Consider the following 20,046-nt stretch of genomic DNA (forward strand, 5'->3'; position numbering starts at 1 on the left):
ACCTGGACCCACTAAAAAGCTACGTAGGTCCAACCCTTTCAGTCTTGAGAGTGACACTAAACAGATTTTCCTCCGTCTAATGCCAGACTATTTTACTCATCAATGGGGCCACTTCCAGGATGAATAGGTTAACAACATTTATTATAATTCCACTACCATGCCATTTTACCATTTTGGTCAAGAAAACGTGCAAAATATGAGATGGTACTACACTGCAGTGTACCGGTTGAACCGGTTTAGAACAGAGCAAATACATACATGTATGGACAAAACAGGATTTTTTCTATGAAAGAAATAGTTTTCAGCACGATAAAAAGATAGAGAATTTACCTCGTCATCGCTTGTTACTCATCATTTCATTTACGCAATCAAATAAAGGACATTTGGCTGCATTTTTTTGCTATTTGCATCATTCACACATGCCCTGAAGGACAGATGATGCATCTCTTATCACAAGAAGTTGAAGGAAGATAACACCTTTTTTGCAGCGGAGCAATAAATCTCTCATTCAATGGTTTAACATATAATACTCGTGGACATTTTGCTCAATGCTAATAATTACTTTTCCACGCCTCTGCGGGGCGACAAAAAATACTATGCAACTCACAAATGAAAATATCCACGCATAATTATTATATGTTAAACCATCAAATGAGATGTATCAACTGTTCGTTTGCTCAAAAAATATCCCCTTAGCCACTGTTTGAACTTAGCCATGTAGCCACGTAACTACAGTTTAGTGCGTTACAGAGTGGCTGCAATTTTTTTGAAGTGTTTTGGAGTAGACGGGTATTCTACAATTAAGCTTAATAATATCTCAAATAAACTCAATAGACCATTTTGCAGTTGTAGCTAAGTTACCTACCTAAGAATGGAAGCGAGGCTGCCAGTGACCCTGCTTTCATGGGGTGCTTTCCATTAAGCTAAAATTTCTGGGAATTTCGGACTAAGTCAAATGGAAAGGTCCGTTTCAGTTCGGTCTGACCGTTTCATTAACAAAAACTCTTGGTTCCAGTCCCATTTCACTGTGATGTAAGAGAACCAAAATTTTGGTCGAAACATAAATGGAACGCTTCAGTCCAGTTGGATATTGACTTTTGATGAAAACTGTTGTTCCATTTTCCATGGCTAGTTCCACTGGTCTCCGACCTGATGGTCAGGCATAATGGAAAGCACCCATTCAAACCTTTCTGCTTTTCTAATGCTAATGTAGACTAATTAGAATTACAACAGCATAATTTACATGATAAAAGCAGTGAGGACTGTATCAACACAAGGTCACCGGCAGCCTTGCAGCCATTCATAGGCTAGGTCAATGAGCCAACAACTGTAAAATGGCCTACAGTATTACACGCTTAACTGATTCGAGTGTAATGTGAAGTGCTAGTTTTGTACGCCATATGAACCATGTAAGCGTTAGCCCTACTGATGGAAATGGGCCCCACACAAGGACAGAGAAAAACTCTGACCATGGTGAGAATTGAACCCACGACCTTCGGGTTAGATCTCCGCCGCTCTACTGACTGAGCTACAAGGAAGGATTACGTTTTTACAAACGTCGGCCACGTAGCACTTATATTTAAACAGATAGCATAGGGCTAACGCTCACACAGTTCATATGGGGTACAAAACTAACACTTCACATTACACTCGAATCAGTTAAGTCTGTTTAAATATAAGTGCTACACGGCCAACGTTTGTAAAAACGTAACCCTCCCTTGTACTTGTACATGTTCATTGCCGTGACTTTAACAACTTCAGTTCCCACGGCCTGCTCCCGTCTGACCTTGTAGCTCAGTCGGTAGAGTGGCGGAGATCTAACCCGAAGGTCGTGGGTTCAATTCCCACCCTGGTCAGAGTTTTTCTCTGTCCTTGTGCGGGGCCCATTTCCATCAGTAGGGCTAACGCTGACACATGGTTCATATGGGGTACAAAACTAGCACTTCACATTACACTCGAATCAGTTCAGTCTGTTTAAATATAAGTGCTACAAGGCCAACGTTTGTAAAAACGTAACCCTTCCTTGTGGTATTACACCCTGTCTACTTTACACTTAAGTCCTACATGCACGAATTAAATTAATAAACCAAAAACTAAGTCTTGTGCAAATCATTTTGTGATTACATTGACTGACAAATTAACAAGATAAACATTGTTTATATCCTCTAATATAATATAAAATTAGTGCTATAATAAAATTAGTGCTTTTATCAGCTTACCGTACTTTCTCTTTCGGCGGCAACTGACTGTTTGCCAGCGTGAGTTTCGTCCTTTTTCTCTAGGTACACTAAGAGAGATTAAAGAGAGAACGTTTTAATCATGTAGGAGATGGTCTTACTATTTTCAGTGGTTCAAAACATAAGATTACCTTGAGTGTCTTCTGTTACTGCTCTATCCGCCATCTTGTATTCTTAGATTACACTATAATAAGGGATACATAATGTAATTATCAATGCTTAAATCTAGCCGCTGGCCGGAGAGGCCCTTTCACTTAACTCCCGCCTTATGGACACCTCGCTATGACGGACACCCCGCTATTACGGACAGCAGCTAAATCCCCGGCGAAAGTTACAGACGTTTGACTGAAATTAACTCCCGCTATTACGGACTCTCGCTATTACGGAATTACGGACACTTTATTCGGTCCCAACGTCACAATTTTATTGTTTTCTCTCTCGTTCTTGAGCGGACACCGAGCAGCATCTTGGAATATTTGCACACATATCAAGTCCATTTTTTCTGCTTTTTTCTTTCATAGAGGGGAGTTTAAGGTTGCTAATGAATTAAGTGAACTTGGCGACAAAGTGGGGGAAGTTGCAATTCAAAGGAGAAGTACACAGAGCCGATTGGAACGATCTTGTAAGCCAAATGTAGACTACTGTACTACAGTACAGTAGGAAACCAAAACGATGGATGTGTGGACATTGCTGCAACATACGATGATTGTTTTTACGTACTTAGTACTGTACACAAAGGGTACGTAACTCCTGTTCTGTTAAGTTCTCTTCTGTCTGTAAATAAAGTTTTGACGCTCTTTACGTGCAACGGGCCTGAAAAAGGTACTGGAGTTAATGAAAATGAACACACATGTGACCCCCTTCTGTAAATATGGTTTGAGATAAAAATTTTCTCGCACCCCGCTATTACGTACTCTCGCTATTACGGACACCAAATCGTGGTCCCAAGGGTGTCCGCTATAACGGGAGTTGACTGTTTATATCTTTGTTCATTGGTTCATTCCTCACGGGAACATTAGAACACGTCAGTGGCTTCGTAGCTCAGTTGGTTAGAGCGTCCCAACGGTATCGCGAGGTCACGGGTTCAAGCCCCGTTGAAGTCCTGAATTTTGAGGCTTCTCTAAGCAATTGCTAAAATTGCGTCCATAACTGCGAGGATCATATACCTTTACTTGACTTCATATCCGCAGCTCAGTATATGATTCACTTGTCATATATCATTTCGTTCATTAATGTATAGTCAATATGTTAAAACATCAGTTTTAGAACGTCCGCGTTCGGCCTTTGCTATCTTTGATTGTCGATGCGCCAATGGTACACAGGCTTTTAGTAGGACGTTTCTCACCTTTGTCTAACGGAGGATTTTTCTTCTTTTAAATCTTTCAATCTTTATTGTTAATACATCATGTGAACATCGTATATTATATCACTTAGAAATTGCAATAGCACTGAGTAGAGTACAATTTTAACAGGGAGTAATCGGGCGAGAAATTTCAAAATCAGACCAATCTTGTTGAGCATATAATAAGAGCTATTATTAAAAACTGGATGATTGGATAATGCAATTCGAGAGTTTTGATTGGCTAAGCCATCATGTGTTATAAGCCATTATACCATGATCTACAAACACAGCAAGCATGCGTGTGATTTTTTGGGCCTTTTTATTTTTATTGTAGTCTAGTTTTCTATATTTTGGGGCGTTTTTAATAAAACAATTATTCCACTCGCGCTTGTTGGATATGTGATGATTATAGCCAACTCGGCGCTACGCGCCTCGTTGGCTATCTATCATCTCATATCCAACGCGCGCTCATGGAATAATTGTTAATTATACAATGCTCTACAAATATCATAATCAATAACTACGCACCAACATTCTTGGTTTTTACAAAATAAAGTAGAGAAAACTTATCCATAAATTGTGGGCTTTTTCAATAAAACAATTATTCCACTCGCCCTTGTGAAACGCATGCGCTTGTGGAATAATTGTCAATTACCAGGAACCCATCCTGCAATTATCTAAATACCTGCGCTAAAAAAGAAGTGCAACATATTCAAGTACAAAGAATAATAAGTAAACGATGGGTAAATAAATAAGTAATAAATTACAAAGGAATAAAGCGGAGGCTTTAAGTGGATATTTATTATCTTTACATTTATTTTAGCAAAAGGTACTAATGATTTAAGCCTAATGAGTTTATAATATCGATCGTAGTGATGCTATGAAGGGCGCGAGAAACTACAATTAACTACACTTTTCTTTCTACAGTTCTAACCCGTTTTTGCTATTATAATTCCTACAAAGTTATTGTCATTTTAAACTAGGGACGACACGGAATGACTGTTTCATCAGTGATTCATTCCGCTAAAAGCCAACCGTAAGTTATCTAAGCCGCCGTCGTTGTAGTAAACAATTCTTCGTATTACGAATTACTCCGACTCTGTTCCTTACTCGGACGATCAGCAACGAAATGTAATCAGTTGTCGGGTCACAGGCAAAATCGAAAGATTAAGTTAATCGTAATGCATCGGAACCAGTATAGTCACTGTGATTTGTTTAAGTTCTCGGGCTCCCCAGTGACTTCTACTTGATCCGAACGCCAAGCGACGGTTTACAAGCAAAATCCATACCATCCAAGGAGCGTGAAGTCGATATGGAAGAAAAGTTTTCAAAAGCTGGTACCTGTGTACGAGTGATCAAACCAAAACAGGCCCATTAATTCAGCTGGTGGAAGCTTAAAGAAACAAACCTAATCATTGAGAGCTTGTAAACAATTTTAAGCCAACTTGTCAAAACAGTGTATGGGATCGTCGCTTTTCTTGGAAAATAACGGGAATTCTTAAAACCTATTCTGAGCTGTTGCTGTGGAAGGACGATATCAGGTTAGATAGACTCAGATTTGTTCTTTTATTTTATCAGAAAGCAAGCTAATATCATTTTAATGAGGTCAAAACACGGGTGGAGGTTAATTATCTGAACGATTATAAGTCAGATCGTTCAACCGTCCACGAAAAGGAAATTTACTTTTCCTTCCCATTATTCGACTCATCACCCAACAAGTATACAAGTATACTTTCTGCAATATAAAGATTTTGTCGGAATACTTAAATTTCCTTTGTCCTGGTTTCTTATGACTATTTCGAGTCTTTTCGATCAGTGGAATTGACATGGACAAGACCTGCAATTCAAAACTTCCGACGAACCTCTGGGCCAGAGATTAATTGCGATCATCAGCTTATTCGGTTTTAGATGCTTCTTCGAAAAGTAACTGTGAAATATGACGAGTTTACTTTCTAACAATTCAAAATAAATAATAAAGAAAAGTTCAGTAGTAGTCTTGGATCCAATGCGGCAGATTTTTATTACTTTTAAAGAATTACCTTAGCTTCTACAGGGAATCGTGTGAACTTGCTGGCGTACTTCGTGATTTATAGTCACTCGTGATGTTTTGAAAGTTCTCACATTGCACTCGCCTCTTTGACGGCTCGAGAACTTTCAAAACATCACCCGTGCCCATAAATCACGAAATGTACTCGCGTTCACACGATTTCTTATACTTATCCCATTATCCTCTTTTGGTTTAACTGAATACGTAAGTAGCGGATTCTCAGTGGTCTTAAATATGCCAATTTCATGAACTTATTTTTGTCTCCGAGACAAGGCTAGCCGAGAAAAGGTCGAGGTGCTCTCTTTTATAAAAACGAGTTTAAAACCCTCAGATACGGTTGGAAGAAATTTTACCAAACTTTTCCGTCGGGGGCTGTTGATTTTTCAATTTGGCTGTCATGGTAACTGCAAACAGAACAAGACGGCCTTGTATTTATATATCGAAAAAATTCTTAGATAGAATGATCCGAAGTCGTCTCGGCACGCAGGCCGGGGAAATTGAATTGTAGCGAGCATCGTACTCACAAGACTGTTCTGCTTTTAAGTACGAACAAATACTTTGTTCATGTTCAAAAGCATAAACATCATGTGAAACTTGGCATCTTGTCATGGGGAAGTCAAGAGATTTGACCTCGCTGCAGTTGGAAGTTTGCCCCTGCTTTTCCTGTAATAAGGCACCCGTGAAATGGTGCTAAACACAGATGGCATTGATCATATTATGAAAGGCAGATAGATCAATCCTAACTGATACAAGGAAGTGTTACGTTTTTGCAAACGTTGGCCGTGTAGTATTATATTTCAACAGAATTAACTATTACAGGGCAATGTGAAGTGCTGTATTCTACCCATGTAAACCATGTGAGCGTTAGCCCTAATAATGTCATTGGGACGACACAAGGACAGAGAAAAACTCTGACCAGGGTGGGAATTGAACTGAGCTGTCTTCGCACGGCTACAGTGGCGGAGGATGCTAAAAGGAGAGCTCTGACTCTTTTGTACACTTTTGAAACCCACTGGTGAGGTATAATGATAACGATTAATGGTGCGCTTAGCCTTTGCCCTTAAAAAGGTTTTAGTATTTGTTAAGTCCTATCTAAACGATGTTCATTACCCTAGCCTATCGAGTAATTTGTCGTCGGAAACTTTCCGCCATGCGTAATTTCAGTGTGATAGCTGTCTCGGTCCCCAAGCCTACATTTCTCTTTTGCAACGGATCGGGCAATAGCCAGCTCGGCAGAGGTTTCCTTGATTTCCTTCTCTAGCGAGAGACAATCTGGACCCCAGAGCTCTTCTCTTTTGCGCATGACTTAGGGAGAAGAGAGCTCTGGGGAACCCTGAAACAAAGGGTGAAAAACAACGAAAAACGTCTCTGATTGGTGCATTCATGTTAAGACGAGGCGGAGAAGGCGCCGTAAGATTCAAATAGGCAATTTTTGGCTATAAGAACCCTACGGCGCATGTTCTCCTACATCGAGTTTCACAGGGCCTCGGGTCATGCGCAGACATAAGATCCGAGGCCCTGGTGACGAGATTGAGAGAGAGAAGGGAAGGATCTCCTCAATGTTCTGTCACGCATGCGCGATGTGACATGATGCAACGTCACTTCCACTCTTCCGCCATTGGGCAGGCGTAAACAACCTCGTTCCCAGTGTCCCCTCTCTCTTCCTCCCTGGAGAAAGTACCCTGGTTGTGGCTGGCCCTGTGTCTGCTAGATTTTTGCAGATTCCAGAAAGATTATTGAAAGGAGGGGCACGATGGTTACATTTTTGTAGGGAGTGGAAATTAAACATCGCTGGTCGCGGGAATGTCTATTAATTTAATCTAAAACAAACTCCAAACAAATATCTGTAAATCCTTTGTACCCGTGGGTATCATGCAGTTCCTAGAAAATTTCGTGGTCGCCTTGATCTTTCATTCAGTGACGCTGTTTTAGAACTTATGATGAAACGTAAGGTAAGAAATAAACAAAGTATTAAGCTTTAAAAAATTCTGTTTTTGAAGACAAAGATGTCATTCATATCTCTAGATAAAGATAGAGAATGAAATGTTCAATGCAGTATGCTCACATTCGCAGACTTAGTCATTTCGCGCTGTTTCCTTCTTCGTCTTTTTTTGTTTGTGTTTTGCAAAGGACACTAAAGAAACGTTTGAAGGGTGATGAACGCTATCCATTTGCTAAATCTCTTCATTATGGTTGTGATTGATCAATTTCGATCCATCGCATTCTACATTTTGAAACGTCCATACCCTACACAGTCATTCACCCAGTTCTAGTAGACCGAGAGCGTTCAGTGCTCTCTTTCTTTAAGCAACATGGGCCTGATAATTCCAGTTTCGAGTTTCTTTGTTTTCTCTGATAAATCAGAAGTGACCTTATTTCTGAGCAGTTTAAAGGGGCAGTGTCACGGCGATATTTCAGTCAAACCTCAAAACACGAAAATACGTCTTTGCATCAATCAAGACCAAGAAATAATGGTGTAGTTTTGTTGCCAATAAAAATTGAAGTGCACTGAAGCTATTCTTTGTTATTTGCTTTTATGGATGGAGAGGATGGAAATGGATTGAAACTCAAGTTTTGAGGTGGTGTCCGCAGAAAGTCGCCAAAAATTAAGAGCGAATAGCTCTTGGTGCAACAAATATTTTTCATATCTTGTCAGTGGGTTGTCAGGAATCTTGTACGTGTGAGCTAAAGTAGTATTTTAGACTTTTACCCAGTTTTGTCCTAAATTTAGCACGACAGTACCCTTTTAAGGCCACTTAGACATCACTAGTGCTGACCAATTACTTTTTTTCTTCTTCATCATCGAATAGGATACAGCATTCAGCAATGTGGATTTAATCACTGACGCAATCGGTACAAGCTCTGAAACCCGGAAAAGCTTGGCCAAGTTGTTAACTTTGCTAGCAACTTCAATATTGAGAAAATGTCAGAGGAATCTCTTGCAGAGGACAAGGCCGATTCCTGTATAAGCAAAATCACTGTTGAGCCAGTGATCTTTTGTTACGCTTTTGGTATCATTCTTCACGTGCCAGTCATTCAACAATATATTCACAAGAGACTTTCCGAAGAAAAAGGAGTTATTTACAACACCACTGCTAGTCTAAGCAACTGTGATCTAACACACGTCTCCAGAGACGTTGAAAGTGCAAAACTACAGAAGGTTGTGCAATCTGAATCATCATTTATGCAGCTCGGCATGGTGTTCTCCGCCAGCGCCCCGTCGCTTTTTGTCGCGTTATTTTTAGGGGCCTGGTCCGACAGAGCAGGCCGGCGAAGAGTCATGGGACTTCCCATATTTGGTAGTGCCGTGGAATCAGCAATTATTCTTTGGGTTATCACTTTTAATCTTCCAATCCACTTGCTTCTCTTAGCAGCATTTATAAATGGAATTTGCGGTTTCTTTCCAACAATGGTTTTATCTGTCTTTTCTTACATAGCGGACGTAACAGACCAATCCCAGCGTGCTTTTCGACTGGGTATCTTGGAAGCGACTGCTTTTATCAGTGGAATGCTGAGTCACTTAAGCAGTGGCTGGCTGATCAATAAAACTGGTTACAAAGCGCCCTATATGATGATGCTCTCTCTTCACACGTTCGCTCTATTCTACGTCGTCTTAAAACTCCCGGAGTCGCGAGCAAAACATTTGATGGAAAATTCAACCGTCAAAGTCTTCAGTTTACAGCATATCCGAGTAATTATTTACATCTTTACAAACCCACGTTCCGGAAAGAGATGGCAAATGTGTATATTGATGCTGACGTCTGGGCTCATGATTGTGTCTTCAATAGGTTTTGGTAGTGTTATTGTACTGTATGCAATAGACCGGCCTCTTTGTTGTAACTCAATTTTTATTGGCTATTACTTAGCAACAAGCTTTTTCGTACAAGCCGTGGGAGCCGTTCTTGGTCTCAAGTTCTTGCGCATGGTTTTATCTGAACATGCTGTTATGCAGGCAGGAATGATATCCATTTGTTGCTCTCTCATTATGATGGCGTTTGTTGAGACCAAAACGCAGTTTTTTATTGGTAAGTAATGCTTGCCATTTGCAATTAGAAAGAGCGAAACTGATGTCGCTGACGTCACCTGTCGTTATCAAAGTGGCGACCAGAGCCTTATATGATTGGCTACCGAAACAAAGGGTTGTTTTGATCACGTGGGTGGTACATTTGAATAGTAAAAACAATTATATAAATAAATGAATAAATTCTTATAAGAAACGATTTGGAAATACACGAGACGAAATATAAGTGATCACGAGAAACCGACGTTTCGGTGCATCTTGCGCCATTATTAAGGTTACATAATGATAAAAAGCGGTTCGTGAAAAGGCTAAGTTGAAGCGAATTTGCATAATAAGAGTGCCAAGCTAATTACATCAATACTTTAGCTCGAGGAGAATCAGACTGTTCATTCAGTGCTGGTTAAATTTGATTTTTCTTTGTGTAATAATCATTATCATAATCTGAAACAAAGGAAAATCAAAACTGAACTTGTTTAAAAATTCTGAGCTAAAAAAAGAATCAATCACAACATCGCGACATGCAACATGAGAGCCAGTATAAAAAAAATTTGAAAGGTAACTCCAACATGTTCCTTAAGGACGTTCGCGCCAAAATCTTCCTACGGTGAGATTTTCTTCATTTCTCGCCTAGAGTTAGGTCATAAAGTACTTACTCCAAAAATGAAAAAAAAAATGGGGGTCACCGACTTTGTTTCGGAGAAAATGGCAGTGGAAAAATGCCTTAATTTCGAGAAATCGGTCATAATAGCGAGATGTAGGCTCATCTGCTCATCCATCGAAAATCATAAAAATAAACTGTTGGAGTGAAAGTTTCCGTGCATAGGTTTTTAGGAGTGAGATTTTTAGATAATTGTATGCCGCTAGGGATGTGGTAAACAGTAGAATTCATCCTCGACGAGCGTTTTCGTAAGCTCTATCCGTTGCAACCACTACCAGAATTCGATGGCACGAGGAAAGAAGATGTTAAAAAAAGATAACTTCTTACGGTGAAAATTTTTTCATTTCATCATATTTTGTACATAGTAAGTAAAGTAAGTGATTCATGATTAAAAAAATAGGGGTCACCGATGATCTGAATGAGTAAAATCGATGTGATTTTGCAAAGCTCTTGGAAAAGTTCGTTTGTCACGCTTTTGCGTGACCTGTCGGGCAAGGACTGGAACCCAAGAGAGGATCGATCGTTGAAGAGATGAAAGGTTTTTACCGAAAAAAAAACCTTTCTCGAGCATAGCAACGAAGTTTTAAGAAGGGGTCATCTTCATTTGGTTGGTGTTTTGTATAATATCTCTCCATTGCCGTCATACTCATCCTCTGGAGTGTGTTTTTTGTGAAATTCAATCGCTGATTGTTTCCACGCAGGTCCGCACTATTCAAGCAGACGAGGACGAAAATACTGCTCAATTTTCACGAAAGTAAAGGAAAAGAACTTTAAAAACATGCATTCACTTTGAACTTAAGTTCGTAGGGTAATAAAAACATTAAAAAGAAACAGCCCCATTAAATTTACGCAACGGTTCGTCCTCGAGTTTTCCAAACTTTCAGCCACTAGTCTACTCGATCAGCTACCTTTTCCAGAGCTTTTCCATCCTCCCGCTCACTTCTCTTTGAAGTTTCATGATGATTCGGAAATAAATGTGCCATTCTTTTGCCGGCCTGGAATTTTTTCCTCGGCGTTTTTGTCGCCATGTTATTTTGACTGATGCTTGAAAAACTTGTATGAAAGTCAAGTAGACTAGTGCACGACTGATAAAACCTCGCGAATATCAGTCGTGCAGTAGTCTACTTGACTTTCATAAATATTTTAGATCAATTTTCACTGATCACGATCTTCTCTGATCCAACGCTGTGCAAGACTTATCGTCCACGGTTTTTGCAAAGGTTTTAAAACCTCAACTTCACTAATGCTCGAAGTAATGCGTGACATATTACAGTCGCGTTACCTGCGCAGTAACGTTGCGCACAAACAATTAGCGCGAACGTCCTTAAGGCGAATTTTTCCAAGAAATCCGAGAAGTAACCGACATCAAGCTAATAGGTGGTGTCCATACATGTATATCAATCTTTAACTTAAAATTCTAGTTTTTAAACTACAGCAAATCTTAGCTATTTCTTATTTCTCCAAAATGTATAACAAAAAATTTACAAAACACCCCAAAAGATTGATTTGTGTTATGAACGTAAGGTTTTTGTATTGCTTGAAACGCGAACGAGATATTTCCATTAAACTGATTTTAAGCGGCGTGAAAACAACTTTCAGGTCTACCCCCGACTTAATTAAACTTTTCAATGGGCGTAAATTTCTTATCCAGGGCGTAAAATTTGATTTATCTTGCATCATGATAAGTGTTGATATTGTTATTAGTTCCATTGGTTGCATGCCTGGGCGGTGTCCCTACACCAATCATCAGAGCCAAGATGTCTAAACTTGTGGACGCTGATGAACAGGGTGAGTTTATTGGTATTTCCTCTATCCTGTCCCCTGCTTCCACACATTCTTGGTACCCAAGGTCTCTTAGTCCAGGCCTAAAATGGTGAAAGACCCTGGGAACTACCATTCTGGCCAAAACACTTCTTTGTCGTTTTCGAAGAAAATAAAAGTTCCATTGATCCCTCCCCGCACCTATGAATAACGTTGGTTTTCAGTGGTCAAACACCTGTGAAAAGTGTTGTGCAAGAGAGGGGCTTCAACATTGTTCAGGGGCGAATGTTTGCAAGGCTGTAGTCATGTTAAAAATCAAACGTAATTTAGAAGTAATCGACCGAAAAAGGAGTGAAGTGGGTTGTCCCCCCAAAAGTTTTGGGCTGGGCCCAGTTATTTGAAACCCGATTAACACTAAACCGTGATTAAATACCAACCCAAGTTTGAATTTTCCCCGTCAAAAAAAAAACCTTGGCATCGTAATCTTATGCTAAAGGAGAGCAAAAATTCTGTCAAAACTGACGACTAAAAATCTTGTGGAAATTTTTTTCTGATCAGAAAATAAACTGCACTTTAAGTTCCAATAATCCAGGATATGATCGCAGACGATCGAGAACGATCGCAGAGCCGACTGTAACCATACATTTCGGTCAGCAGAAATGTCAAATGTACACGCGCGTTGTGCTCGCGGGAAAATCGCAGCAAACAACATGGCGGACATCGAGGAGGAAATCTTGCAGCAAGAAAATTTATTTCAAGGTCTTAACGAGAATGAGAAATTTGATCCCTGAACCCGCAGAAATTTGATCCCTGATCCCTCATTCCATGAAAAATACTGCTGATCCCGATCCCACCCGTTGTGATTCCAGATCCGAGGGCTGTGATCCTTGATCCGGCACTTTTCAGACCTTTGATCCGTGATCCCATATACCTCGTTACGACCCTGTTATTTCTTCTTTTAGTCCTGAAGCAACGGCATCGTCTGCTTCAAAACCGAAGGAAACATCGGTTTGGGGCAGGGTTCATGAAAAGACAAGAACTTGGGGCTTTCCACACATTAGTGAGAGAACTTCGTGTTTCTGACAGACAGTAACGAACATTCGGGCTTTGTTGCTAAGAAGAGTTGAATCATTGGTCAGAATTAAAAATGTTATGGGATACGTTTCGATCGCAGATCGGAGAACTTTGATTTCCATATGATCGCAGACGATCGCAGAACTTTCTGCGACCTGCGATTGTCTGTTATCATATGGAAACCAGCCTTAATTTAATCGGGCTTTGAACATTTGAACAACTGGGCCCAGGACTTTCGGTTATGTTCTTTCAGTTGCATGCCTCAATACAGATGATTTAAGGAACGACGACCGGTACGGCGGCTTTGAAAAGAAACCATTGCGCAGTCTATTAAGACACCCAGGATGTAGACTGAGAAAAATGAAGGTCTCTAAGGTAGCCACACAAAAAAAATGTTGCAGACTGTGTTAGTTGCAGAACATTGCAGATGACAACACCAATCAATGTTTTTACCGAATTACTGTAGGTTAGAGATTTCATGCTATTGCTTCGTTTTTAGGTGCTTTGTTTGCCGCTGTCGCTACTCTGGAAACACTGTGCACTTTATGTGGAGCCGCCTTATTTAACTCCATCTATCCACTCTTTCTCCACGTTGGTCTAAACGGGTTTTGTTTTCTTGTTATGGCCGTGTTGATGATAGCTGCTCTCATATTAACTGAGTAAGTCTTTTCATTCTTTAAAACTACAGTACATCTGATATAATGGAAATACAATAGGTTTCAGTGGAGGGTCTAAAAATCACTTCTACTTCCGCTTTTCGAAACGTCAGTCAATTTAAAATCACCGGCAAGACAACCCTTGCCCGGACGATCTTAATTTCCCTTAAGTTTTTTTTTAATTATTTTTTTTTAATACTATGAAAGTGTAAGGCCCGTTTTAAACGTCGCATTTTACATATACCGAATCTAATACAAATGAGAAAAATCGTTTGTTTTCGCTCATTTGTATCAGATTCGGCACATGTACAATACAATACAATACATACGTAATTGACCGCTCCCCATAGGGGCTTTTCAGGGCCAATGAACAACAACGAAACGAAGGAACAGAACAACAACAACTGTTAAGTATCCCAACTGGCCGGAGGCAAACCAGTTGGCTATTTACAAATGCAGCTGGGAATTTGAACCAGGGACTACCAGGAACAAATTCAACGAGTGGTCAGGGCGGGTCTTGAACCCGGGATCTCCGGATCTCAAGGCAAGCGCCCTAACCACTGGGCCATACTGCCTCCTCCGTAAAATGTAAAATGCGGCGACGTTTAAAACGGGCCTAAGGTTAGGTTTTGGTCTCACAGTACTCAATTGAAAGCTGTTGTAATTGGGTCTGAGAGCTTTCTATCTATTTGTAAAATTATATCATAGTTCAGAATATTTCTCTGTTGTCAAAAAGAAAATAGTCCGACTTGCTACTACGAGCTCGAATGCTGGTTTTCAACTGAGCAAATTCATCAATTGTCGTAACTGCGCTGTCAACGATGTCGTTTTTGTTTATAAAATTCCGATAACAAACGCCGAAGTGTGGTCACTTTTCTAGTTTACTCTGTTATTGGTAATACCACCAATCACAAAAACAAAAACCGGAGTTCCATGGAAAAAGAAGGAAGGTTACGATTTGGCGCCTTAAGTATTTAATGCCAGCGTTCGAACTGAATTCCTCCTACTTTGCTTCCCCCCTGATCTTCTAAGATATTTGCTATCGTAAACTCTGAATATTGCATCAACTCGTTATTTTCCAACCAACAGAATTTACAAGAGGAACGATCACACAAACACCAGAACTGAAGAAGGCACAGGTATTGTAGCTATAAATAATGCAAAAAACCCGTGGCATTATTATTGTTCTGCGTCAAGACTCTTTACTCAGTCGGAAATTTGTTCATATTCGCTCTATCCGTCAACATGTAGAAGAGGGTTTGCGGAGAAAAGATTGTTTTTTCGAGTGATAAGAAATTTCAATCAATAGTGAGAGTCTCGAAAAACTGACATTAAGATTTCTATCATTGTCAACCGCGCTACGTAATCAAACGTTTCCACCGATATCACGTTTGCTAAATACAACTTGTTGGGTGGGCTAAAGTTTGACCAAGAACAAACTGTCTGTTGAAAATGTTTGACATAGATGAGACAAATGAAACAGATTCAACAACATAATGTGAACCGGATCGAATCTTCATGTCCGCCGTTGCGCACACGCTCCATTAGGACTGCGTCCCAACTTAGGTTTAACAACATGTCATTTAACCAACACGAAACATCCCACAAAACGGGGAAAATTCAGAGATGCCGAGACGCTCACACAAATCGAACACAATGTTGCATGATAATGTTCTGTCCAAAGGAACTTGTTCGTTCGAGTGTAACTGGAGACCAAAGTTACTCGAACTCCAAAATATTTCCTTTGGAAAAGTGGCCCCCTAAAGTTAGATAGCGGTATCATATCGGTAGAAACTGCTCGTCTAGCCAATAATGTGATAGCATTAGAGACCGTATTCACAAATGGCGGTCAAGAAATTATTCTTTCGTCTTTGTGCTAATCATCATAACTAGCCTCACTTTGGAACAAAAATTCTTTTGAATTTTGCCTTGTGTTTACGAGGCTAGTTAGGATGATTAGCATAAAGACAAAAGAATAATTACTTAGCCGCCATTTATGATACGGTCTATAAAGTTCACTACTGAAGGGCCTGAGATGGCGTCGCAAACAATGCTTTTTGCTAGAATTGGAAGTCATCTCGGAAATTGACCAACGCCTTTCACTTGCTCACTCACATAGCTAAGTATGTTTTTTAAAAACGAATTTAAAGCCACATTTTGTAAAAGAAACGGCAAATAGAAGGTTTTTACTCACGTGACTTGGCGGCCATATTTGTGTACAAAACAATACAAAATGTACGCATGGAATATGCATCAAAATAGAGTATGGTTCCCAAAGGAGAGAACGTCTATTGTTCTTGTACACCAACATGGCCGCTGTGAGGTCACGTGAAAACGATCTATACATTTACATGTACATCTCTCAAATGATGTGCGCGCAGCGATTGGCCACTTCAGCGGGCGCTCTTCGGTAGCCCGGACAACTTTATGTTTGAAAGATCTCCAGATTTAATATCTCACCAACCTAGTTTTTTTCGTGCAGTGCTGGAGAACGTTTCTTCCAGTTCAATTTATAGCTCGGGTACCAACTCGACAAATAAAGAAAACCATATTACGGCATGCAAGGCTTAATCTACTTATTTGCGGTAGCCCTAAACAAAAACATACTGATTGCCTTGCAGGACTGAAATCAGAAGAAGCGCTGCCCAAAACAGAGAGTGTTAATAGTCGGACAAAGACGAACTTGCCTTAAGGGCCTACTGACGTATTTTTTGGGGTGCGTTGCTAAGGATGTAATAGTTAACTAATTTGAGAGAATTTGGCATTATTTTGGTCAGTTTCCAACTTGTGTAAACCAATGTCCCTAAATATGACGTCATCATGCCACGCCTATGGTCACATGACCAATTTTTAAGAAAAATTTAAATTTGTCTACGTGCTACTCAATTTGGGTATTTAATCAGTGGTTTCATAATTTGTATTCGTTTTTGCATCCAGCCAAGCATGGTTTTCTTTTTATTTTGAAAAATGTTCTTATTAGAGAGATAAACGATACTGAAATACCCATAGAATTTTCAAAAAAGATGATTTGAAAAAATCAATGCTTAGCTATATTCTGTATTTGGAGGTGAAACGTGACATATTAAAAAATAATAATTTAATTTTACGACCGCAGGAAATTTAGCTTTTTCTCAAACCTGACGTCAGTTCGTTAACGGATGCGCAGTTGATCTGAGAACGAGTTCGAGGAAGGGCGAGGAAAAACCTTCGATGGAATCAACAGTTCGTGCGGTGGTTTTTGCTTGTGAGTGGGTTTCCTGGTCAGCTCACGATATGATGATGTCAGTCACCGGAAGTAACATTTCACCTCCTTAGCAACGCGCGAAAAATACGTCTGTGGGCCCTTAACAATAACTCAACGAAGTGGAGATGAAAAGTACTTGGATAATTACCTCCGAGTTGCCCAATCAGCGCGCTCGGAGAGCACTATTCACTTGTGTGGTATATAGATGTTATTGAACTAGCGTTAGGTCCGAACATGCTACAGTAGTTCAATAAGGTTTTTATTATATTGACTCTCTTGCGCATGGTTTTCTATTCCTTGAGACTTGTTGGAGGCAAAGAAGACGATGCATTGCTAGGAAGGATTTTAAGAAGCTTTAAAATACGTACTACCAGCTAGTCTAGTTAAATCTACCAAGTAGCCACACACTTTCCCTGCAGGGCAGACCGTTCGCTTACGTTCTCCTGCTAATACTGGACCGATCTACCGTAAGACCCCTGTCATTTTTGAGCCAGATGGGTTGGCCACCTGGCATTCAGGATTGGCAGTCCACGAATCCTTAACCACCATGAAAGAGGGTGATGCAACCATCTTATCAGTCACAGTGACCAAAAACACAACCACGACATCACCTTACCTGGGAGAGTTGTCCTGGCTCGTCTCAAGCTTGTACGGTCAGTGACTCCTGTTGAACTCAGGTTTAAGGATCCTGAGACACCGTCCCATGCGAGGGACCGCTTTGTAAACAACATACACCTGCTGAACGGATTGAGAGTGATTTTCCCTGGTTATCTGAAGTTGATTTGAGTGCACTGACGGTGAATAACAGGATCAGGCAAGACAGTTGTTGGTTGAAGAAGCAGACGCATTCCCAACGAGCGATGATGACTTTGGTTGCATTCCAGAATCGGAAATGGATATTAGATTGACTGGTTACCAGCCAGTTGAGAATAATTACATTTCCATACCCTGTCCACTCTACCCAGACGTTAAAGGTTACATTGCAGACTTACTGGAGGTTTCATCCGGAAGTCCAAATCACCATTCTCAAGTAGTGTTGTCTATGTTTATAAAAAGAGGGTGGAACGAGGTTATCTATAGACTACAGCGAATTAAATAAGAAAACAGTGTGAGACCGGCATCTCATTCCATTCATGGTGTAGTGTGCTGGATCAGAGAAAAGTCTACCATCTGAGGTTCACCGGCGAGAAACGTCAACTGTTAACTGCGTTTGTTACACCTCGGTGGTTATACGAATGGATGCATAAACCATTCGGACTCATGAATGCGCCCGCAAATCTTCAAAGATTTGTGGAGAACTGTCTTGTTGAGCTACGTGATGAGATGTGTATTCTCAGAAACATTTTGTGGACATATTGAACATCTGTGTAAAGTTCTTCGTCGGTTAGAGGGTTATGGTGTGAAGCTTAAGACTGGAACGTGTGCATTGTTTAAACGGGAAGTGACTTTCCTTGGAAGAGTTATCTCTCAAGACCGGTACCGAATAGCCCCCAAAGATAATTAAGCTAAAAATGGAGGGATTAGAATGGAGAATTCAAAACCGCGGATCACTGGAGAAGTGAGAAGACTCATGGGTCTACTTGGTGTGTACCGCCGTCATACAAACAGCAAAACCCGTTTATGATTTCCTCAATCATGACCTACTGGGGAAAAAGAATGCTGCCTCAATCAGACAGAGCCCAGGGCTGCGTAGTGGACAGTTACCATCTTCTTCACCAGTGGATTGGGAACCCAAGGGACCAGTCTGCTTTGGCTACCCTAATAGATAAAATAACTTTACCCCCTCTACTGGCATACCCAGGTTATAATGCGCCATTCATTGTACATACCAATGCTGTTCCTCTTCTTGACTACAGCAACCTTCCCATCTTCAATCTCACGATCCAAATCGCAGCTAACTGTGGAAGCATTTTCAATGGGAGTAGTAGCTGCTTCTGACCCTAGGAGAATAATTGAGAAATCTCACAACACATCTCATGTAACAGAATTTATTATAGTGCATTATTTTAATAAGTGCTTAGTCAATTAAATGTTGTTTCCTTTTGTACGATGTGTGTTTGCTTGTACATAAGTCATATATAAAGCTCATAGAGTAGATTTCCTTGTCAATAACACTGAACTTCAAAAGGCCTTTGCTCAGTTTGTTTGATTACCCCTAGTATTTCGTTTATGCACGTATTTCACATTATGTACCAGTCAAATCGAAGCTTCAACATCCCCCCCGGGCATTTGACGCCTTTTCTTGCCCAGGGGGAGTGAATTTAATCATCTTAGTATCCCCAGGGGTGGGGCATTTGATTACCACGTGTAGGGGATAGGGAATTAGATCGCTTGCCTCGAATTCATGGTACGTTCCATGTGGGTTGATAAATCAAAGCGAAGACAAACTTTGATGAATTCAAAGGAAAGATTGCAAATTCGTGGCGGTTTGGTTGAAAACCAAAGGTCTATAAGAGCTTTGTTCCGTATTTGAAGGTATTAAGAACCATTTTATATTATCTTTGAATATATAAATATCTTAAATTGAATTTTCAATAAACAATAATTCAATACAATACTGACGTAGCCTGATACCATTTATAGAGGTTAAAATGATTGCTTTGACCGACCCGGTGTATTTATGAATATTTTAATACATTTGCGACGATTGCTAGGGAGTGTATAAAATTAGTAATGGAATGAATGTACGGAATATATTTAAGTGTTTTTCCGTGAAACCTCGTAAAACCTATGCATCCAGTTTATAAAAATGATTTTGGCCGCTGCTCGTGAAATAATAGTGAGCTCATCGACGATGTTTGACTTGATGTCTTTATATGAAATATGTCCAGAATCTTTTCTTTAGCTTTTTATAATATTGGATGTGAAGCATTTGCTAAATTTCCTTCAACATCTGAAGGCGTCTTTGTCGACTTTCTTTCATCCATGTTTTAGTCAAACTTGAGATTTCTTGTGCTGAAAACAGTAATCTGGTAATTTTCCCGGGGGTGGGGGCATTTGATCACC

General features: G+C 40.1%; 2 protein-coding genes across 2 annotated transcripts in view; one reads left to right on the top strand and one right to left on the bottom strand.

The window, feature by feature from the left end:
- Positions 1-2,423, bottom strand: part of LOC138032568 (translation initiation factor eIF2B subunit delta-like) — a 17,371-nt gene extending 14,948 nt beyond the window's left edge. The window contains exons 1-2 of the mRNA XM_068880274.1: positions 2,369-2,423; positions 2,220-2,287 (exon numbers count right to left, since the gene is read on the bottom strand). Coding sequence (XP_068736375.1) covers positions 2,220-2,287; positions 2,369-2,402 — 102 coding nt within the window. The 5' untranslated portion in view covers positions 2,403-2,423. The remainder of the gene's footprint in view (positions 1-2,219; positions 2,288-2,368) is intronic.
- Positions 2,424-4,968: 2,545 nt separating this feature from the next.
- LOC138031488 (proton-coupled folate transporter-like) lies at positions 4,969-17,701 on the top strand. The gene is made up of 6 exons (XM_068879176.1): positions 4,969-5,120; positions 8,437-9,651; positions 12,010-12,093; positions 13,640-13,799; positions 14,886-14,935; positions 17,460-17,701. The coding sequence occupies exons 2-6, from the start codon at positions 8,550-8,552 to the stop codon at positions 17,699-17,701; spliced, it is 1,638 nt and encodes a 545-aa protein (XP_068735277.1). The 5' UTR covers positions 4,969-5,120; positions 8,437-8,549.
- Positions 17,702-20,046: the final 2,345 nt, after the last annotated feature.

Source organism: Montipora capricornis, chromosome 14, assembly GCF_036669925.1.
Source record: "Montipora capricornis isolate CH-2021 chromosome 14, ASM3666992v2, whole genome shotgun sequence".
Lineage (NCBI taxonomy): Eukaryota > Metazoa > Cnidaria > Anthozoa > Scleractinia > Acroporidae > Montipora > Montipora capricornis.